Here is a 23,581-nt window from a genome sequence, read left to right as displayed (position 1 = left end):
GCTATTCCCAACATTCCCAAAAGCCTGCAAGAGAGACATGGCTACTGTTTAAGGAGGGCTTGGTATTTGGTAGACAAGATGTTTCAAAATATTGGATCCATCTGGGTGGAGGAGGGAGAGAGAAAGATGATTAAGATGGAGCCTTGGTAGTGAGCAAGATGGACATTGCTACTTGAAGACAAACATTCAGAAGGTGGCAAAAAGGGAGGAACAGAAAAACTGGACAAGGAATGAGAAAAGGAAGATGAAAACAATAAATCTGAGGAATAGAAAAGAGTTTACAGGTTGGGCGCGGTGGCTCATGCCTGTAATCCCAGCACTTTGAGAGGCTGAGGTGTGTGGATCAATTGAGCTCAGGAGTTTGAGACCAGCCTGACCAACATGGTGAAACGCAGTCTCTTCTAAAAATATAAAAATTAGCCAGGTGTGGTGGCACCTGCCTGTAATCCGAGCTACTTGGGAGGCTGAGGCAGGGGAACTGCTTGAACTGGGAGGTGGAGGTTGTGGTGAACTGAGACCATACCACTGCACTCCAGCCTGAGTGACAAAGTGAGACTGTCTCAAAAAAAAAAAAAAAAAAAAAAAAGAGCTTACTTTTATTGATCACCTGTGGAACAGAAAAACTCTCAAATCGTATTTTTCCGCTACTCTCGCACCACAACCACCACCACCATCAACACAGAAGAAGACTTTTGTGACCAAATGTGTGGGGGTTCCCCCTTCCCCACATACTAAGCAGTAGACACCAACTGGGTGTCCTCTAATTCAATTCCAGTACCATCTACCTGGCGATAGTGTCAGATCCCAGGGGCTGAGGGCTCAGTCCCCAGTTCTTTCCCCCACCCCAGACACCAGTCACAAGTCCCAGCCTCAAGAACTGACCAACCAGCTTCACGTTGGGGTTCCCACCGCTCCCCCTTTAATTGAAATTAATTCAATTAATTTGCTGGAGCAGCTGACAGAACTCAGAGAAACACTTAGATTTATCGGTTTATTAAAAGAATATTACAAAAGATATAGATGAAGAGATGCATAGGGTGAAGTATGGCGGAAGGAGTGGGAAGTTCCATGCCCTCCCTGGGTGAAACCTCCCAGGAACCTGGATGGAGGTTCCATCCAGGAACCTCCATGTGGTCAGCTGTCCAGAAGCTCCCTGCACCCAGTCCTCTTGGGTTTTTATGGAAGTTGCATGACATCCCCCAGAGTATAGGGCAGGACCCTCTCTCTCTAGGTGGAGTCTTAAGACTCACAATCAGGCCAGGCGCAGTGGCTGATGCCTGTAATCCCAGCGCTTTGGAAGGCTGAGGCCGGTGGATGGCTTGAGGTCAGGAGTTTGAGACCAGCCTGACCAATGTGGTGAAATTCCGTCTCTACTAAAAATACAAAAATTAGCCGGGTGTGATGGCGTGCACTTGTTAGTCCCAATTACTCAGGAGGCTGAGGTGGGAAGATTGCTTGAGCCCAGGTGGCAGAGGTTGCAGTGAACCAAGATCCCACCACCGCACTCCAGCCTGGCCCACAGAGTGACCCTGTCTAAAAAAAAAAAAAAAAAAAAAAAGACAATCAGAAAGATAGGGGAAGATTTGAGTCTTGCTTGGGGGCAGGTAAAAGGAGGACAAGAGAAGGTCAGAGAGCTTCTGTTTCCTGCGGCCTGCCCCTAAGGCCTAACACACCCAACATTATAACAGGTGACTGTAACAAGGGCTAGGGGAGTTAGAAGCCAGGAACCATGGATGAAAACCAGTAGATATATATATATATATAACACCACAACCTGTCACATGCCAAGGCCTGATTCCTTCTGTGGATGAAAAGAGTCTCTTTCTTACTTTGTAAAATATTTGAAGAGATTTATTCTGAGCCAAATATGAGTGACCATGGACTGTGACACAGCCCTCAGGAGATCCTGAGAACATGAGCTCCAGGTGGTCGGGGTGCAGCTTGATTTTATGCATTTTAGGGAGCATATGAGGCATCAATCAAATACATTTAAGATATCCATTGGTTCAGTCCAGAAAGGCAGGACAACTCAAAGTGGAGGCTAGCAGGTTATAGGTAGATTTAAACATTTTCTGATTGGCAATTGGTTGAAAGAGTTATTATCAATAGAAAGGAATGCCTGGGTTATGATAAGAGGCTGTGGAGACCCAAGTTTTATCATGCAGATGAAACCTTCAGGTAGCAGGCTTCAGAGAGACTAGATTGTAAATGTTTCTTATCAGACTTAGGGTCTGGATGTTGATGGTAATGCTGCAGGAGTATAATGAGGCATGTCTGACCCCCACTTCCCCTCATGGCCTGAACCAGGCATTCAGGTTAAATTTTAGAGTGCTCCGGACAAGGAGGAAGTCCATTCAGATGGTTGGAGGGTCTTAGGATTTTACTTTTGGTTTATACTTCATAACTACACTTGTTTTTCCATTTACGGATAAGGAAACTGGGGTTTCAGATGACAAACTCAAGTGTACATAGTTTTGTTATCGGAAGAGGGTCCAGATCCAGACCCAAAGGAATGGTTCTTGGATCTTGCACAAGAAAGAATTCGGAGCAAGTCTATAGGGTAAAACGAAAGCAAGTTTATTAAGAAAGTAAAGGAGGCCAGGCGCAGTGGCTCACACCTATAATCCCAGCATGTTGGGAGGCCAAGGAGGGCGGATCACGAGGTCAGAAGATCAAGACCATCCCCGCTAACATGTGAAACCCCGTCTCTACTAAAAATACAAAAAATTAGCTGGGTGTGGTGGCATGCGCCTGTAATCCCAGGCTGAGGCAGTAGAATCGCTTGAACCCGGGAGGCGGAGGTTACAGTGAGCCGAGATAGTGCCACTACACTCCAGCCTGGGAGACAGCAAGGCTCTGTCTCAAAAAAAAAAAAAAAAAGGAAGTAAAGGAATAAAGAATGGCTGCTTCATAGACAGAGCAATGGCATGGGTTGCTGCTCAACTGTTTATACTTAGTTATTTCTTGATTATATGCTAAACAAGGGGTGTATTATTCATAAGTTTTCCGGGAAAGGGGTGGGCAATTCCAAGAAATGAGGATTCCTCCCCTTTCTAGACCATATAGGGCAACTTCCTGGCGTTGTCATGACATCTGTAAACAGTCATGGCGCTGGTGGGAGTGTCTCATAGCATGCTAATATATTATAATGAGTGTGTAATGAGCAGTGAGGACAAATAGAGGTCACTTCCGTGGCCATCTTGGTTTAGAGGTATTTGACTGGCTTCTTTACCACAATCTGTTTTGTCAGCAAGGGCTTTGTGACCTGTATCTTGTGCTGACTCCTATCTCATCCTATGACTTAGAATGCCTTCAGCTCCTAACAATGCAGCCCAGTGGGTCTCAGCCTTAGTTTACTCAGCTCCTGTACAAGATGGAGTCGCTCTGGTGCAAATGCCTCTGACAGTTTGAGATAGAGCTAGGATCCAAACTCAGTTTTGTCTGGGTCCAAAGCCAGGCCCACTGGGGGAGCAGAGAGGAAGCCAGGGTGGGCTGAGAGATAATTCAGCCCCATCTGCTTTCATGCACACTCCCCAGAAAACTGTATGAGGGAGGACTAGGGATGTGTTCGCCCAGCCTGTGTGTGTGTGTGTGTGTGTGTGTGTGTGTGTGTGTGTGTGTGTGACCTGTGCTACTGATGCAGTGTGATTCCTGTTCTGATTGGGTTCTGCTAAGCCTGGAGTCATCTGTGGGATTCCGGGGTCCCTCGTTTATTTTAACTGAAGATTTCCCTTCCAGTCCTATATCGACTATCTCAGGAGCCTCCCCATCACAGCCCACCCAGAAGTGTTCGGCCTCCATGAGAACGCAGACATCACCAAAGACAACCAGGAAACCAACCAGCTGTTTGAGGGGGTCCTGCTGACCCTCCCTAGACAGTCAGGAGGAAGTGGCAAGTCCCCTCAGGTAACTGGGCTGGGGAAAGGGGGCTCAATCCTATTTCCCAGGCAGTTCTCCATCTAGTGGGCACACAGGATTGGAGGATGACCAAGAATTCTGGCAGAGAGCGGGGGCCTAGCAACCTTCTGGCCAGTGGCAGGGAAGGGGCACTGTGGCCTTACTGCCAGGAGTCCTTATATCCAGAGCTGCAAGGGAACCAGCATGTCCAGAATGTCAGCTATTCCTGTAAAACTTTTACGTTTTCTGCTATATCCACCTATCACCTATACCCCATTTACATAATGGGTTTTTTGCTTTTTTTCTTTTTCTTTTGCTTTTTTTTCTACATAATGTTTTAAAACTAACTTTCTTCTTTTCTTTTTTTAATTTAAAAGATTGCACATCAGAACCATAAGTGGAAACCCAGTATCATTTCCATAAAGTCATGATAGGCATAAAAAGAAAATGAAAGCTGAACAGTTGGTGTTTTTTGGTTTCTGTTTGTTGTTGTTGTTTTTCTTTTCTAATTTTTTTTTTTTTTTTTTTTTTTGAGACAGTCTGGCTCGGTCACCTAGGCTGGAGTGCAGTGGTGTGATCTTGTCTCACTGCAACCTGGCCTCCCAGGCTCAAGCAATTCTCCCGCCTGAGCCTCCTGAGTAGCTGGGACTACAAGCACATGCCACCATGCCCAGCTAAATTTTTTTGTATTTTTTGTAGAGGCAGTGTTTCACCATATTGTCCAGGATCGTCTCAAACTCCTGGGCTCAAGCAATCTGTTCATGTTGGCTTCCCAAAGCACTGGGATTACAGGCATGAGCCACCGCTCCCAGCCTGAACAGTTGTTAAGTTCTTCCCGGATAATGTTGCTGGCCAAAGCCCCTGAGCTGAGGCTTTGCTGGCTTCTTGTTAAAAGGAGAATGATGTGTGAGTGTCTTAAGAATTGGCACTGACCCGAAACTTTATTTTTGAAAGGAATAAAAAGAGAAAGATGGTCAGAACTTGACAAGAGGCCAGGTGCGGTGGATCACACCAGTGGTCCCAGCACTTTGGGAGGCTGAAGCAGGAGATTACTTGAGGCCAGGAGTTCGAGGCCGGCCTGGGCAACATGAGGAGACCACATCTCTACAAAAAAAAAGTTTTTTTAAGTTAACCGAGGGCTGGGCACCATGGCTCATCCTGTAACCCTAGCACTTTGGGAGGCCGAGGCAGGTGGCAGGTGGATTGCTTGAGCCGAGGAGTTCGAGACCAGCCTGAGCAACATGGCAAAACACCGTCAAAAAAAAAAATTAGCTGAGTTCAGTGGTGCGCACCTGTAATCCCAGCTACTCAGGAAGCTGAGGTGGGAGGATCACTTGATTCCGGGCTGTAGAGGCTGCAGTGAGCTGAGCTTGCACCACTGCACTCCAGCCTGGGTGACAGAGAGACCTTGTCTTAAAAAAAGTTAACTGGGGCCGGGCGCAGTGGCTCATGCCTGTAATCCCAGCACTTTGGGAGACCGAGGTGGGTGGATCATGAGGTCAGGAGATCGAGACCATCCTGGCTAACATGGTGAAACCCTGTCTCTACTAAAAACATAAAAAATTAGCTGGGCGTGGTGGCGGGCGCCTGTAGTCCCAGCTACTCGGGAGGCTGAGGCAGGAGAATGGCGTGAACCCAGGAGGCGGAGCTTGCAGTGAGCTGAGATCGCGCCACCGCACTCCAGCCTGGGCGACACAGCGAGACTCCGTCTCAAAAAAAAAAAAATTAACTGGGTGTGGTGGTGCATGCCTGTAGTCGCAGCTACTAAGGGGGCTGAGGCGAAAGGATCACTTGAACTCAGGAGGTCAAGACTGCAGTGAGCTGTGATCGTGCCTTTGCACTCCCACCTGGATGACAGAGTGAGACACTATCTCAAAACAATAACAACAACAACAATGAAGAAAATTCCAAAACCTGAAAGAGTAACTTTCTCACCACGTGACTCGACATGATTTTTTTTCTGTGTCCTGGAAACAACCTAAAATCCTGGGTACATCTAGTAGTCCCAGTCCACTCTTTGTGATTCACTGACCCAGGCCACCCTCCTTAGTCTACAAACAAAGGGAGAAACAAATCCTGAGAGAGAAAGTGAGCAGCTTCCAGGCCTTCATAAAATCAAGGACAGAGCCAGAGCCAGAGCCACCAACTCCTGACTCCACCTGCTTCCTCTCCCAGCCCTTTCCTTCTCCACCTTCCACATTCCCTCCTGTCCAACCCCTCCCAACTGTAGAACTTGCTAATTTGCTTTCATGATTTGGTTCCTAGTGCCATTAAGTATCACTGGTATGAAGGTACACCAGCCTGGTTGGTGTGTCCCGACGTAGGAGTGGAAATTCCCCTCACAGTGGGAAGAGGGAAAGAAGTATACATCCCAGCCTCCCTCATCCACAGGACCGCAGGGTGTCTGTCTCTCCCACACCCAGGTCTTGTTCCTCCTTGAGCCTCCAGGCCGTTCCCCTCCCTACTTGGCTAAGCTCAGGGTTCTGTGCTTTTCTTGCTCAATGCTGAAGAATGGCCTGCTGCCTTCCCAGGTGTCATGGGCACTGAGAAAGGGTCCGTGGCATCAGGAGCTAATCCTCAGGGCCCTGAGGCTGTGGGAGATTCTCACCCAGGTGTGACATTGAAGACAGAGGCTCGGTGCTGCCCTGAAGCTACCTGGCCCTTCGGCTCTTGCCTGAGGTGTCAGGACAGGACTTTTTTTTTTTTTTTTTTTTTTTACTTTTAGACAGGGTCTCCCTCTGTCACCCAGGCTGGAGTGCAGTGGCCAGATCTCAGCTCACTGTAACATCTGCCTCCTGGGTTCAAGTGATTCTCCTGCTTCAGCCTCCCAAATAGCTGGGACCACAGGCATGCAGCACCACGCACAGCTAATTTTTGTATTTTTTGTAGAGACTGACTTTTGCTATGTTGCCCAGGCTGGTCTCAAAGTCCTGGACTCAAGCGATCCACCCACTTCGGCCTCCTAAAGTGCTGGGATTACAGACGTGAGCCACCGTGCCCTGCCAGGGACAGGACTCTACTCTTCTGGGCCAAGAGGCGATGTCCTCCCCAAGGCTGGTCGGGTGATGAGGGACTCCTTTCCCCACCAGAGGCAGAAATGGCTTTGGTTGGAGAGTTCTCAGGAAAGTCCCACAGAATACATTGAAAAGCCAGATGCTTAGTACTTCAAGTGTATCCAAAGCCACAGCCTGTCGGGCTTGCTTCTCACTCACCTCTCTTCTGCCTGCACTTTAAGGAAGTGGTTGAGGAGTTGGCGCAAGACATTCTCTCCAAGCTTCCGAAAGACTTCGACCTGGAAGAGGTCATGAAGTTGTACCCTGTGGTCTATGAGGAATCCATGAACACCGTCCTAAGGCAGGAGCTCATCAGATTCAACAGGTGGGCCGGATGATGTAGCTCGAATCCTGGGAGTTGGAACGTGAGGAGTAGGATCTAACAGGCAGTAGCTGAGAAGGGGTTGCTATGCAGAGGAAGTGGTTTGCCCCACCCATCTTAGGGGTGTGAATAGGGGCTGTGAACAGGGCCATCCCCAGCACATGCTGACCCTGGGTTGGACATTCCTTCTATTCATTCATTCCCATTCATTCATCTGACATCTATAAAGTTAGGCAAAAGCCAGTATCAAGCACAGGCTAATAGTAAAAGTAGTCATTAGAGCCACTTTTCTTTTTCTTTCCTGGGTTGAGGTCTCTCTGTCGCCCAAGTTGGAATGCAGTGGTGTGATCACGACTCATTGCAGCCTCGAACTCCTGGGCTCAAGCAATCCTCCCACCTCAGCCTCCTGAGTAGCTGAGTCTACAGATATAGGCCGCCATACCCGGCTAATTTTTTTATTTTTTATTTTTTATAGAGATGGAGTTCTGACATGTTGGCCAGGCTGGTCTCGAACTCCTGGCCTCCAGTAAGCCTCCAGCCGTGGCCTCCTAAAGTGCTGGGATTATAGGTGGGAGCCACTGCACCTGGCCTAGAGCCATTTGTATTGAGCCTTTAGTGACAGATATGGTTCTAAACACTATGCATGGGTCTTATTCAAAGTATGCAACAGGGCTGGGCACAATGGCTAATGCCCGTAATTACAGCACTTTGGGAAGCAGAGTAGGGAGGATCACCTGAGGCCAGAAGTCCAAGATCAGCCTGGGCAACAAAGAAAGACCCCATCTCTCCTAAAAAAAAAAAAAAAAAAAAAAAAAAAAGGCAGGCATGGTGGTGCACGGCTACAGTCCCAGCTACTTGGGAGGGTGAGGTGGGAAGATCTCTTGGAGGCCAGGAGCTCAAGGTGGCAGTGAGCTATGATCTTGCCACTGCACTCCAGCCTGGGTGACAGAGAAAGACCCTATCCCTTAAACACACACACACACACACACACACACACACACACACACACACAAATAGTCTTTTGAAATATGTCCAGTTATTAATCCTGCTACCAGCATTTTACAAATAAGAAAATTGAGGCTGAGCGTGATCACTCACGCCTATAATCCCAGCATTTTGGGAGGCAAGCCGGGAGGATTGCTTGAGCCCAGGGGTTTAAAACCAGCCTGGGCAATATGGCAAGACCCCATCTCTTAAAGAAAAAACAAAACAACAACAAAAAACAACCCTGAGATTCAGAAGGGTTAAGACTTGCCCAAGGTTGCTCAGTATTCAGTAATTCAATGGGAAAACTCAGTTTAAACCCAGAACTAAGTGTGATTCCAGAGCCCATGTACTTGGCCAATATGTGAAATCTGGGTAAATCTAGAAAGGGGTGGTAGACGCTCATCCCAGTGCCTCTACCACACAGTTAGGGGTGCTATAGGCTGGCCATGGGGCCATGATCTCTGGCCTTGTATTCTAGTCCTCTTCTCCTCCAGTTATTACAGCATGGAGCCCAGTGGGATCACCTGGATTTGATTTCTAAATAGTCAAAACTGAAAGGGTTACCAAAGACCATCTAGGCCAGATGAGGAAACTGAGGTCCAGAGATGACTGTGATTTAATGTAGGTCTCAAGTGACTCAGAGCCAAGTGGGCTAAAACTTATCACTTCTGCTTCCAAGAGCAAGGTCTTGCTCAAGACACTCCACGTGTTACTGCCTCTATTCTGTCTCATTGGGTCATTGCTCCGTTTTAAGGACAGCCCTGATTCCAGAGGACTAGGGGGCTGGAGGAATGTTATTTGAGAGGTGCTTGGCTTCCTGAGTTTTAGGGTTACTCCTTTCTTTTTTTTTTTTTTTCGAGACAGAGTCTCGCTCTTGTCGCAGACTGGAGTGCAGTGGTGTGATCTCGGCTCACTACAACCTCCACCTCCCAGGTTCAAGAGATTCTCCTGCCTCAGCCTCTGGAGTAGCTGGGATTACAGGCATACGTCACCATGCCCGGCTAATTTCTGTACTTTTAGTAGAGATGGGGTTTCGCCCTGTTGGCTAGGCTGGTCTCGAACTCCTGATCTCAGGTGATACGCCCACCTCAGCCTCCCAAAGTGCTGGGATTATAGGCATGAGCCACTGCGCCTGGCCTAGGGTTACTCTTTAGAGTCAACAGGCAGTTGGCCGTAGCAGGGACCAAGCAAGGTATGGGGTGTGAGCCTAGGACGAGGCCACCTCTGTTGTGAGTCAGACACCTTGGCATGATGGGCTGTAGTCCCGGACTGTCCAACTGGACACCAAAACTAATGGCTTCCCTCCTCTGCTGTCATTCTCCTCCAAGGCCACTGGAGCTCTTTCTTGGTGGTTGCAGGGGCTTTCACCGGCCTTTACCACTGGGCATTCTATAAAGGAGAGCAAGCCAGGCGTGGTGGCTCAGGCCACCCAGCACTGTAATCCCAGCACTTTAGGAGGCTGAGGGGGGCAGACTGCTCAGGAGTTGGAGACCAGCTTGGGCAACATGGCAAAACCCTCGTCTCTACCAAAAATATAAAAAATTATCTGGGCATTGTAGAACCAGCTACTCGGGAGACTGAGGAGGGAGGATTGCTTGGGCCTGGGAGGTGGAGGTTTCAGTGAGCCAAGATTGCACCACTGCACTCCAGCCTGGGCAATAGAGTGAGATGCTGTCTCAAAAGAAAAAAAAAAAAAGGGAAACCAATCTTATTTTCCAACGGTGGTCAGGATTAATCATCTCCCCACTATCTTTTTTTTCTTTCTTTTTTTTTCTGCCTTTTCACCCAGTGGTATAGGAAGCCCAGAATGATTCAGTGACAGTTCAGCTTCCAATTCAGGGGAACTGTGACTGTGTCTTCTGGGCAAGTGTTCTTTCCTTGGGTACTAAAACCTTAAAACTAGCAGAGCTCATAGTTGCAAGAATAGAAAGAGAATCTTTGCAAGTAGGCCTTTAGGTATAATAGAGGTCTGTGGTGTAATCCCTCAGATGGTAGCTTTTACCCTTGACTGCTTATCCAACACATGTCTGAATTTTACATTCCTTTTTTTTTTTTTTTTGAGACAGAGTTTCGCTCTTGTCACCCAGGCTGGAGTGCAATGGCATGATCTCAGCTCGGTTCACTGCAACCTCCACCTTTTGGGTTTAAGCGATTCTCCTGCCTCAGCCTCCCGAGTAGCTGGAATTACAGGTGTGCGCCACCACGCTCAGCTAATTTTGTATTTTTAGCAGAGATGGGGTTTCACCATGTTGGTCAGGTCAGTCTCAAACTCCTGACCTCAAGTGATCCACCCGTCTCGGCCTCCCAAAGTGCTGGGATTACAGGCGTGAGCCCCCACACCCGGCCACATTCCTCTTGATACAATGGTTTGGTGGTTACACAGCCAGAAATCCTTTTCCTGCATGTGTCATTCTCATGTCCATTCAGTTGAGATTCCATAAATCTTTGGAGATGAAAAGCTCTTTGTAGTGGCAGATTCTTTGGTCTCCTCAGGTGAATTCCCTCCGGGCTTGGCTGGGCCTTGTAACATAGAGGTCAGAGGGAGAGGCAGGTGAATTTGACATCTCCCAGGCTGCCCTTCAGTTGCCTTTTCTCAGGAGTGCACCTTATAGTTGATAAAAAAGGACCTTGGGCCAGGTGTGGTAGCTCATCTGTAATCCCAGCACTTTGGGAGGCAGAGATGGGAGGATTACTTGAGTTTAGGGGTTTGAGACCAGCTTGGGCAACATAGGGAGACCTTGTGTCTACTTAAAAAAAAAAATCAGGTAGGCATGGTGGCATGTGCCTGTAGTCCCAGCTACTCAGGAGACTCGAGGTGGGAGGATTCCTTGAGCCTGGGAGATCGAGGCTGCAGTGAGCCACGACTGCACCACTGCACTCCCCTGGGTGACAGGGCAAGACTCTGTCTCATAAAAAAAAAAAAGAACAACTTTGACAATAGGAATCGAAAGCCTTAAAACTGCGTGCTTTCTGACCTAGAAATATTTTTAGTAATAATTTAAAATTTGCAAAAAGGTTGAGATGGATGAATTTTGCTAGCAATGTTGTTGATAGTGACAACAATCTAGAAATAACATGTCAACAATAGAGGAATGAACAAAATGGAACACTTTGCAGTCATTAAAATGGAACCTGCAGACAGGCATGGTGATGCACACCTGTAGTCCCAGCTACTCCAGAGGCTGAGGCAGGAGGATCACTTGAGCCCAGGAGTTCGAGGCTGCAGTGAGCTATGACTGCATTACTGCACTTCAGCCTGGATGACATAGTGAAACCCCATCTCTAAAAAAAAAAAAAAAAGAAAAAAGGACAATTTAGGTCTCTATTTATTGAATTGGAAAGATGTTTCCTGTATGCTAAGAAAGAAAAACAGATTGCAGAAATATAGTATGATCTCATTAAAAATAATTTGTGTTTACATAGAGAAAAATCTGGAAAGATATACATCAACGTTATCTTTAGGTAGCAAGGTAATGGGTGATTTAATTTTTTCTCAATTAATGACTGTGCATTAATTAACTGACATTTTAAAGGGGGAATAAGTACAAGGACACAGGAGTCAGTGGGCTTGGGTAGAATGCGGCCACCAGAGAGCCCAGCTCAGCCAGCTCCTCTGTTCTTGCAGGCTGACCAAAGTGGTTCGGAGGAGCCTCATCGACCTTGGCCGAGCCATCAAAGGACAGGTCCTGATGTCCTCAGAGCTAGAGGAAGTCTTTAACGGCATGCTTGTGGGTAAAGTACCAGCCATGTGGGCAGCCAAGTCTTACCCATCACTGAAGCCCCTGGGGGGCTACGTGGCTGACCTGCTGGCCCGCCTGACGTTCTTCCAGGTACCTGGGAGTCAGGGGTAACCGGGAACTTGGCATGTTCACTTAGGTGGAGAGGACATTCTGCAATGACAGACTAAGAGGCAGGGGGAGGAGGGCAGGCAGATTGAGCCTCTAGAGCATCCTAGATTGAGCCTCTGGAAACAGTCTTCCCAGAGTTAGAAGGAGGAGGGAGACTTGAAAGTTCTTGACAAGATTATAGATGCCTGGGCACAGTGGCTCACATCTGTATTCCCAGCACTTTGGGAGGCCAAGGCGGGCGGATCACTTGAGGTCAGGAGTTCAACACCAGCCTGGCCAGCATGGTGAAACCCCATCTCTACTAAAAATACCAAAAAATTAGCCGGGAGTCGTGGCTCATGCCTGTAGCCTCAGCTACCTGGGAGGCTGAGGCAGGAAAATGACGTGAACCTGGGAGGCAGAGGTTGCAGTGAGCTGAGATCGCACCATTGCACTCCAGCCTGAGCGACAGAGCAAGACTCCATCTGAAAAAAAAAAAAAAAAAAAAAAAAAAAAAAAAAGATTCTGGAGCCAGGAACAGGAACTAGAATAAATATCACAAGCTGGTGGCTCATGGGATAGATTTGGACAATAATTATGTTTGGTTTGGCTGCCTGGTAATTTAAACATTTTTGAGCCAGCATGTAAACATTGGATTTTTACATATAAAAATCCAGATGTTTGTACTGCAAAAGATAGAAGACCTGAAACAGCGGGCCTGCATTCTCGCATGGCATAGCAACTATTGCTGGAGATGCGTGGCAGCTGCTCAGTTTAGGCAAGGTACCTATTCTCCACTGCTACAGTCCCCACCACTCTCTGTTGTATCCCTGATATCAGCTTGCACCTGGGCTTTTCTTTTCTTTTCTTTGAGATGAAGTTTCACTCTTGTCGCTCAGGCTGGAGTGCAATGGCATGATCTCGGCTCACTGCAACTTCTGCCTCCTGGGTTCAAGCGATTCTCCTGCCTCAGCCTCCCAAGTGGCTGGGACTACAGGTGCCCATCACCACGCCCAGCTAATTTTCGTAGTCCCTGGGCTTTTCTTAAAGTATAAATATATTTTTTGTACCCTTATTTCAAAAGTGGGAAGAGAGAAGCTAAACCAAGAGGGCTGTTTCAAGAAAAATAAGAAAAAACATATTTTATATGGGACTTGTTTACATTACTTGTGTTTGAACTCTCTTTGATATGTTGCTGATTTTGAATCTTGATTTCTGTGGCTCTCCAGGAATGGATTGACAAGGGGCCCCCTGTGGTATTTTGGATCTCTGGATTCTACTTCACACAGTCTTTTTTGACTGGCGTCTCTCAGAATTATGCCCGGAAATATACCATCCCCATTGACCACATTGGATTTGAGTTTGAGGTAGGGGTGCTTTGGGTTAGGCTCACTCAAGGGGCTGACCAGAGAAAGCAATGTTGCCAGTTTCCTTATGAGTCAAAAAATGTGGATGTGTTAAGACCCAAATGCTTCTGAAGTGGTACATATGAAGTATTTAGCATAATTTACAGTAGCTCTAAAAGCTACTCCTAAAATAGAGGATTCCCAATGCTTTGTCTCTGTACAAAAAGGGAATCTTTCCAGATTCCATCAGAATACCAAGAAAAATGAAGGCACTCTCCCACTCTGTTTGTTCAACGTGGTGGACTCTTCATTTGGAAGAACGTTAATGCCTTTAGGTAGTCCTTCGCTTGGAGTAAAGTTAAAAGAAGAGTAGATAGTCAAGCATCACCCTGTCATATATAGAGAGTAGAATGGCTAAGATTGACTGTTACAGAGCATTGTAGAATTTTAAATTATGTGGAAAGATCCTTTGTAATCATCTAGTTCAGAGGTCACAAACTGCTTGCCCTGTCTTAAGTCAGTTTATGAATGAACTTAACTTGATTAGTCTTTGAAGACAATGTTAACCCAAAATAATCAACGTTAACCCAAAATCTTGTTGTAGAAGAAAAATGACTAGGATAAACATTGAAAAAAAGATAAAATCATCTTCCTTGATGTTGAAATGATTGTATACCTAGAAATCCAAAGTGATTAAAAACATAGAGTACTTTACTTGCAATGGTTCAACTTACAATTTTTTGATTTCACGGTGTGAAATCAATACACATTCAGTAGAAACCACACTTTGAGTACCCATACAACCATTCCATTTTTCACTTTTAGTACAGTATTCAATAAATTACATAAGATACTCAATACTTTACTATGAAATAGACTTTGTGTTGGAATATTTCTGCCCAGCTCCAGGCTATTGTAAGTGTTCCAAGCACATTTAGGGGAGGCTGGGCTAAGCTATGATATTTGTTGTACACTAGGTATATTAAATGCAGTTTTGACTTACAATATGTTCAACTTATGATGGGTTTATCAGGACATACCCCATTGTAAGTTGGGGAGCATCTGTAGAAGAATTCACAAAGTCACTGGATATTGGTTAAATTTGTAAAAATCAATAGCTTTTTCCTATTCTTCCAATAGATACTTAGAATTAGAAATGGGAAAAACATTCCATTCACCATACAATTTTTTTTTTAAGTATAATTTGAATGATTTTAAGTGGAGCTTGTGCTGTCTGGTTCACCACAATCCCCACCCCTCCCTATTCTCCTATACTTTGTCCATTTTCTGCAATTACCTAAAGGAATTTGAGTTTACCACCCCTGCATCTAAGCAGTGGTGTGCTGGAGCTCACTCATATCAGCTCACCAGGGCCAACGGTTACATTTTCAGGCATTTTGTTAAATAGTTGGTAGTCTGAAATCGACCATGCTGGAAGTCTTTATACCACAGAAACTAGAAATCAAGGCTTTATTCTCCCCACACTCATCTCCAGAACTGTTTACCCAGTCTGTCTCTGAATCTGAATCTAACCCCTCACTTTATAAATCCAGATCCAGAAAGGCAAGTGATTGTGCAGTCACTAAGCTAGTTAGAGATAATGTGTTAGAGTAATGTGACTCCTACTTGAGTGCATTCTCTAGCCCACCATTGGGAAGGGCAGCATACTGACTAGGAGTCAGGCCTGGCCCATGTATGGCGGGCAGGAATATTATCACAGAAGCCCCATTGTCCCTGGATCCTGGGAGAGGTAGATATTGCAGCCAGGTTGCACTCTGAGTATCAGAAGATTCCAGGCTCTTAAAGTTGCGCATGTAGGAAAATGGCAGGCAACAGAACTCATAGCTTTTTATTCTTCCAGGTAACCCCACAAGAAACAGTGATGGAGAATAACCCTGAAGATGGTGCCTACATCAAAGGGCTCTTCTTAGAAGGTGCCCGTTGGGACAGGAAAACGATGCAGATTGGGGAATCTCTCCCCAAAATCCTCTATGACCCACTGCCCATCATTTGGCTGAAACCTGGGGAGAGTACAATGTTTCTGCATCAGGACGTTTATGTGTGTCCAGTCTACAAAACAAGTGCCCGCAGAGGAACCCTCTCCACCACAGGCCACTCTACCAACTATGTCCTCTCCATTGAGCTTCCAACAGACAGGCCCCAGAAGCACTGGATAAACCGAGGGGTGGCCTCACTGTGCCAGCTGGATAACTGATGGCATTGTCTCAAGACAGAAAATAAAAAGCATTTCATTCTTTTTGTTTTGCTTTGTTTTGTTTTGAGACATTGCTGTGTCACCCAGGCTGGAGTGCAGTGGCGTGATCTCAGCTCACTGCACCTTCTGCCTTCCAGATTCAAGTGATTCTCGTGCCTCAGCCTCCTGAGAAGCTGGGATTACAGGCATGCACCACCATGCCAGGCTACTTTTTGTTTGTATTTTTAATAGAGACAGGGCTTTCACCATGTTGCCCAGGCTGGTCTTGAACTCTTGAGCTCAGGCAATCCGCCCCCACTCGGCCTCCCAAAGTGCTGGGATTACAGGCGCCAACGCGCCTGGCCAAAAGGCATTTCATTCTTGATGACAGCGGTGGTGGTGATGTTGATGACAACAATTATATTAACAGAGCAATTGCTATTTCACAGCAACTCTTATAAAGTACATTCTTACTATTATCCTCATTTTATGGCTGCAGAAACCATGATACAGAGAAGGTAAGTAATCTGCCCCAAATCAGATAGCTACTCAAGTAGTATTTGAACAAAGGCAGTGGGACTCTTCAAAACAGACTCTTGGTTAGTTGGCTAAGCTCCCTTAGGGTGATTTTCTTCTTCTTCTGAGACAGTTTCTCGCTCTGCAGCCCCGGCTAGAGTGCAGTGGCACAGTCTCAGCTCACTGCAACCTCCACCTCCCAGGTTCAAGTGATTCTCATGCCTCAGCCTCCCAAATAGCTGGATTACAGGCGTGCACCACCATGCCCGGCTAATTTTTGCATTTTTAGTAGAGACGGGGTTTGGTCGTGTTGGCCAGGCTGGTCTTGAACTCCTGGCCTCAAGTGATCCATCCACCTTGGCCTCCCAAAGTGCTGGGATTACAGTTGTGAGCCACCGCACCCGGCCTTATTTTTTTCTTCTTATTTTGCTGTAACTGTCATTGAATTTCAATCACTTCTTTCCTAGTATATCCATAAGGGCTACCACCAAGGCCTCTCAAAGGTTGACAGAGGTTTGGGCCACTTTTATTTGCTAAGGCCCTTGATATATTTAAAATGGACTCTTTTTGGTATTTAAGGGTAAAAAATAAAATAAAATGCACTTTTCACAACAATCTTAGATGGGAGGTATTATCATCATTTCCACTTTACAGAGGAAAATGCAGAGATTTAGAAAAATAACTAGCTCAAAGTTCCACAGCTAGTCAGTGATAGAACTGGGACGCAATCGCTTCTCTACTAGCCTGCACAGATGGGTGGAAATTTCCGGAGGAAAGGGGAGGTGAGAGAAGCAATATTTATTGCATGCCTACTATATGGCATGCTTCGTGCCCAGGCCTTTAGATTTCTCACTTGATCCCCTGTGGTGGAAATAACTGTCCTCTCCCTTGGAGGTTCGGAGAGATTATCTTCTCTAAAATTGCCCCGCTTTTTCACCCTGCAAAGCCTGGTTTGTGCTGGTCTGGCTCTTGAACCCATGCATTTTTCACTGCCACATGCTGCCTCCCTGCCAAGGACTTGGCTCTGTTTTGATGTAGAATCTTAGAAGAGATGTGTAGCTCCAACTATACAACTGTGTCCAAGAAATTTCAATCACTTGCTTCTCCCCAGGGCCAGCTGGAAGAGACTCTTGAGGGAGATAAAAATCACATTCTTGATGCATTACTTCTTCACTAACTCTCTCATGTAGCCTTTTGCCACTAAGTGGCTTATTTCAGCCTTCTGCCACTAAGTGGCTTATTTCAAGGTCTTGGTCACTTCGTAGTTGAGCAAAGACATGAGACTGTTTGGGGGGGTCTTCACGTGTCTGGCCTTGGCTTCTCTGCCTCTTCACTAGAAGAAATGTTTTGAATCGGGGTCTTTGATTTTTTTTTTTCTTTTTTTGAGACAGAGTCTTGTTCTCTCACCTAGGCTGGAGTGCAGTGGCATGATTTCGGCTCACTGGAACCTTTGCCTCCCAGGTTTAGGTGATTCTCCTGCCTCAGCCTCCCATGTAGCTGGGATTACAGGTGCCTGCCACCATGCCTGGTTAATTTTTATACTTTTAGTAGAGATAGGGTTTCACCATGTTGCCCAGGGTGGTCTCAAACTCCTGACCTCAAGTGATCCACCCGTCTTGGCCTCCCAAAGTGCTGGGATTACAGGCGTGAGCCACTGTGCCCGGCCAACAGCTATTTTTTCAAGAAAATTTTTCCAATAGGGGAAAAATCAGAATGAACAGATAGCTGGAACTACCCTATTGTTCCAAATAAGATTGTGAGTCATTTTGGATAGAAGGATGGTCAGGATCTCAAATCCCTGAACCTTGGACTGGTAGGTAAGTCACAACGCAAGCTGTAAAGGAGCTGTCAGTGAGGGGGTTGCTAAGAGAACAACTGAATTTTAATTATAGTTCTCCAACCACAGCTTCAGCAACAAAAAGCTGAGGGAGGCAGGGACTGGTCTCATTCCTCAAGGGTCAAGGGACAGACTGTTTTCTTATGATGGATTACATTTTTGTAATTTAAAAAATGTTCTCCACTTTGAAGAGAAAGACTGCCTGAAATTTGAGGTCATTTTCTATTCAGGCCAATGTGGTAGTTAATGTCTCCTCCTGTGAAAGAGCAATATGCTCTTCAGAAATCATGGTGAGTTAGAGGCTGGAGTCCTGGGGAAGAGATGGCCAGAGATCAGCTCGGTGAGAAGCAGAAGGCCCTGCCTATAAATAGCTCAGCAGATGACATCAGACAAACCTCGTTACCAAGCTAGTCCTTGTTCTTTAAAAATCTAGCTCTTGGGGAGCGGGTGCAGTGGCTCACCCCTGTAATCCCAGCACTTTGAGAGGCTGAGGCAGGTGGATCACCTGAGGTCAAGAGTTCAAGACTAGATTGGCCAACATGGTGAAATGTTGTCTCCACTAAAAATACAAAAATTAGCTGGATGTGGTGGCGAGTGCCTGTAATCCCAGCTACTCAGGAGACTGAGGCACGAGAATCGCTTGAACCCAGGAGGTGGAGGTTGCAGTGAGCCGAGATTGTGCCATTGTACTCCAGCCTGGGTGACAAGAGTGAAATTGTCTCAAAAAAAAAAAAAATCTAGCTCTTGGGTAAGCAGTTATGTTCAGTCCTTATCAGTGTTGGAAGATAATTACATTGAAGGTGGGGATGTAGGGAAGGTGGGTTCTGCCTTTGAGAGACTCAAGATGGGGATTTTATTGTTTTGGAGAGCAAGTGGGGAAAATGCTATTAAGAACAGAGCACAGGTTACATGGAAGGTTTGAGAGTAAATCGACAATTATGCTTTTGTGTAACAGTATATGCATGTTTGCAAAGGGGCTAGGCATGTAATACTCACATTAAGGAAAATGGAAGATAGCCAAAGTCTGTCTAGCAATGAGATGGACTTCCATCCTGAAAAGGCTGGGTGAGAAGGCTGATTTCTACACTCAGTAGAGTAAGGCAAAAATGCAAATAATCAAAATCACCTTGAGTTACTTAGAAAGGAACGTTCCCATCTCCCATGATGGAGATGAGAGACATGTCTCACTTGGCCCAACACAGCCAGTTTTTCCTCCAATGCAGAAACTGATTGGTTTCACTGGCTGACCACCAGATGAAGTACTTGGCTTGATTTCATAAGCTCTATGTTGCATGGGAAAAAATTAACTTTAGACATTAGAACCACCTCTGGACAGGGAAATGCCTCCACAATGAGACCAGCTGGAAGGACAGTGGCTGAAGGAACGGCAGATTCATGTCTCTCAATTCAAGCTAGGCTGGGCTATGTGCTCACTGAATGGCCATGGGAAGGCCGGAACACCTGCCAGCATATTTACATTTCTCTGTCTCTCTTTGCCAAAGGCTTTGCTATGGTTTGAATGTGTCCCCCAAAGTTTATGTATTAGAAAATCCCCAAGCAAAAGTGTTGAGAAGTGCAACCATTAGGAGGTGACTAGGTCAGGAGGGCACAGATTAATGTTATTGCCAGAGTGGGTTTGTTATAAAAGTCAGTTCAGGCCGGGCGCAGTGGCTCACTCCTGTAATCCGAGCACTTCAGGAGGCCGAGGCGGGTGGATCATCTGAGGTCAGGAATTTGAGACCAGCCTGGCCAACATAGTGAAACCCTGTCTCTACTAAAAATACAAATAAATAAATAAACAAGTAAATTAGCCAGGAGTGGTGGCTGGTGCCTGTAGTCCCAGCTACTTGGGAGGCTAAGGCAGGAGGATGGCGTGAACCCGGGAGGTGGAGCTTGCAGTGAGCCGAGATCGTGCCACTGCACTCTAGCCTTCTAGCCTGGGTGACAGAGCGAGGCTCCGTCTCAAAACAACAACAACCAAAAACCAAAAAATTAGCCGAGTGTGGTGGCAGGTGCCTGTAATCCCAGCTGTTCGGGAGGCCAAGGCAAGAGAATCGCTTGAACCCGGGAGGCAGAGGCTGCAGTGAGCCAAGATCGTGCCATTGCACTCCAGCCTGGGCAACAAAGGCAAAACTCCGTATCAGAGGAAATAAATAAATAAATAAAAATTAAAAAATAAAAGTCAGTTCAGCTCCGTCTTTCACCATGTGATGACTTCTGCCATATTATGACACAGAAAGAAGGCCCTCGCCAGATGTGGGCTCCTCAAATATGGACTTCCTAGCCTCTAGAACTGTAAGAGAGAAATCTCTGTTCTTTATAAATTACCCAGTCCCAGGTATTCTGTTATAGCAGCACGAAATGAACTAAGACAGAAAATTGGTACCAAGAAGTAGGGCTTCTGCAATAACAAGAATCTGAAAATGTGGAGGCAGCTTTGGAACTGGGTAATGGGTAGAGGCTGGAAGAATTTGGAGGAGCAGGCTAGAAAAAACCTAGATTGTTGTGAATGGAGCATTAAGGGCAGTTCTGCTGAGGGTTCAGAAGACAGGAACTATAGTAGGAGCCTAAATCTTCTAGAGGCTACTTAAGTGGTTGTGATCAAAATGTTGGTAAAAAATAGGAAAGACCATTCTGATGAGGTCTCAGATGGAAATGAGGAACAAGGTATTAGAAATTGGAGTAAAGTCCATCTTTGTTATACAGTTGCAAAGAACTTGGTGGAACTGTGTCTATGTCCTAGGACTTTGTGGAAGGCAGAACTTAAGAGTGATGAGCATATCTGGCAAAAAAAAAAAAAAAAAAAAAAAATCTAAGCAGCAAAGCATTCAAGGCATTGAATGGCTTCTTTTGGTGGCTTATAGTAAAATGAGAGAAGAAAGAAATGACTTAAAGCTGGAATGTGTAATGAAAAGGGAAGCAGAATAAGATTTGGAAAATTCTCAGCCTGTTGTCCAGGCTGGAATGACGTGGCGTGATCTCTGCTCACTGCAACCTCCACCTCCTGGGTTCAAGCAATTCTTCTGCCTCAGCCTCCCAAGTATCTGGGATTACAGGTGTCCACCACTACGCCCGGCTAATTTTTGTATTTTTAGTAGAGATGGGGTTTTGCCATGTTGGCCTGATCTCAGGTGATCCACCCACCTCAGCCTCCCAAAGTGCTGGGATTACAGGCATGAGCCACCATGCCTGGCCATAAATAATTTTTAAAAAGCATGTTCAGTAGAGAAAAGTAAGGGTTTGGCCAAGCAGCCCTTTTAAAAGAGATTAACATGAGTAGAAGGAAGCCAGGTTTTATTCATCAAGACGATGGGAAAATAACCCCAAAGGCATTTGAGAGATCTTTAAGGCAAGCTAGGACCTTGAGGGCGAGTTTTCCAGAGAGGTGCAGGTCAATTCCAAGCTCAGGTACCCCAGCCATAGCTCAAGTGGACCCACATGGGGCTTGACCTGCCACTCCAGAAAGTACAAGCTGTAGATAAGTATACAATATATATATGTATTGCAACATCAAATTGCACCCTATAAATAGGTACAATTTGTCCCATTTCTGTTTAGATACGATGTGTCAATTAAAAAGATAACTTTTAAAAAGTACAAGCCGTGAACCTTGGCAGCATCCATGTGATGCTCATTCTACAGGTGCACAGAACACAAGTGCTGTGGTGCTTTGGCAGGCTCCACCTCCATCTCAAAGGATGTTGCAGACAGTCAGGGGACTCAGGAAGAGATGCATCACAGGGGTAGGGCCATTTCAGAGTCCCCACTAGGGCAAAGGCTAGTGGAGCCATGAGAGTGGGACAGTTCTTGAGGCCCCAAACAGTAAGGCTGCCAGTGTGTAACTCCAGCCTGGGAAAGCTACAGGGATGAGATTCCAACCCATGAGAGATGCTGGGTAGACTGAGCCCAGCTGCCTAAGGCCTTGGGGGGGGGGTGGTCAGTTCCCAACCCAGTGTGCCCAGGATGTGGGACACGCAGTCAAAGATGATTATTCTGATACCTGAAGTTTTTTTTTTTTTGTTTTTTGTTTTGAGATGGAGTCTCGCTCTGTTGCCAGGCTGGAGTGCAGTGGCATGATCTTGGCTCACTGCAACCTCTGCCTCCTGGGTTCAAGTGATTCTCCTGACTCAGCCTCCTGAGTAGCTGGGGTTACAGGCGTGTGCCACCACACCCAGCTAATTTTTGTACTTTTAGTAAAGACACGGTTTCGTCATGTTGGCCAGGATGGTCTGGATGTCTTGACGTCGTGATCCACCCGCCTCAGCCTCCCCAAGTGCTGGGATTACAGGTGTGAGCCACCACATCTGGCCTATCTTAAGATTTAATAGTTTCCTCTCTTGGGTTTTACACTCACTTGGGACCAGTTACTCCTTTCTTCTTGCCTGTTTCTTCCTTTCGGGATAGGAATGTCTATTTGATGCCTGTCCTGCAACTGTATCCTGGAAGTAGATAAAACAGGCCCACAGCTGGAGGGAAATTTACCTCAGGATGAATTGTGCCTTGAGCCTCACCCATATCTGATTTAGATGAGTCTGGAATTTGGACTTTTGAGTTCACACTGAAAGAAGTTGAAACTTCTGGGCTACTGGGATAGAATGAATGTATTTTGCATGTGAGGACATGAGTTTTGGGGGCCAGGGATAGAAAGCTATGATTTTAATGTGTCGTCTGAAGTTCATGCGTTGGAAACTTAACCCCCAATGCAACAGTGTTGAGAAGTGGGCTTTTAAGAGAGGATTAGATCATGAGAACGCTGCCCTCATGAGTGAACTGATGTCATAATGGCAGGTGTGCATTCATTATCACGAGACTGGGTTTGTTATAAAAGTGAGTTTGGCCCTCTCTGGCTCTCTCTCACCATGGGATGCCTTCTGCCATATAACGACACAGCAAGATGGCCCTCACCAGGTGCAGACCCCTTGACCTTGTAGTTCCTGGCCTCCAGCACTGTTAATAAATAAACCTCTGTTCTTTATGAAGTACCTAGTGTTAGATATTCTATTATAGCAGCACAAAGTGTACTAGTTGCATTTGTGTTAAATATGCATATGCTGAGGCCGGGCATGGTGGCTCAAGCCTATAATCCCAGCACTTGGGGAGGTTGAGGCAGGTGGATCACCTGAGGTCGGGAGTTCGAGACCAGCCTGGCCCACTGGAGAAACCCCATTTCTACTAAAAATACAAAATTACCCAGGCATGGTGGCGCATGCCTGTAATCCCAGCTACTCGGGAGGCTGACGCAGGAGAATCGCTTAAACCTGAGAGGCGGAGGTTGTGGTGAGCCGAGATTGCACCATTGCATTCCAGCCTGGGCAACGTCAGCAAAACTCCGTCTCAAAAAATAAATAAAGATAAAAATTATATATATATATGTGTATGTATGCATATATACGTATGCATATATATACATATGCATATATATGTGTGTGCATATACCATTACTCCGCTGATACAGCATCATATCTGTTCTCCATGTCATTGCCAAACCCTGTGATAAGTTACCTTGAGTGTGAAAATGTGTGCTCCTCCTCATAGGAGTAGGTTCCAACTGTCGCTTCTAAGGGTCAGGAGTCCACTTTGAAAAAGAATAGAGAGATAAAAA

General features: G+C 46.1%; 1 protein-coding gene across 2 annotated transcripts in view; it reads left to right on the top strand.

Moving 5' to 3' along the window:
* Positions 1 to 15,689, top strand: part of DNAH3 (dynein axonemal heavy chain 3) — a 206,043-nt gene extending 190,354 nt beyond the window's left edge. For both annotated transcript variants that reach the window (XM_023224996.2, XM_023224997.1), the window contains 5 exons: positions 3,739 to 3,906; positions 7,133 to 7,275; positions 11,885 to 12,089; positions 13,316 to 13,453; positions 15,294 to 15,689. In XM_023224996.2, the coding sequence (XP_023080764.1) occupies positions 3,739 to 3,906; positions 7,133 to 7,275; positions 11,885 to 12,089; positions 13,316 to 13,453; positions 15,294 to 15,647 (1,008 nt within the window). In that variant the 3' untranslated portion in view covers positions 15,648 to 15,689. The remainder of the gene's footprint in view (positions 1 to 3,738; positions 3,907 to 7,132; positions 7,276 to 11,884; positions 12,090 to 13,315; positions 13,454 to 15,293) is intronic.
* The last annotated feature ends 7,892 nt before the right edge of the window (positions 15,690 to 23,581 follow it).

This window comes from Piliocolobus tephrosceles, chromosome 17 (genome assembly GCF_002776525.5).
Source record: "Piliocolobus tephrosceles isolate RC106 chromosome 17, ASM277652v3, whole genome shotgun sequence".
NCBI lineage: Eukaryota > Metazoa > Chordata > Mammalia > Primates > Cercopithecidae > Piliocolobus > Piliocolobus tephrosceles.
The sequence above is the reverse complement of the archived record's forward strand: the minus strand, read 5'-3'. Positions and strand labels throughout refer to the sequence as shown.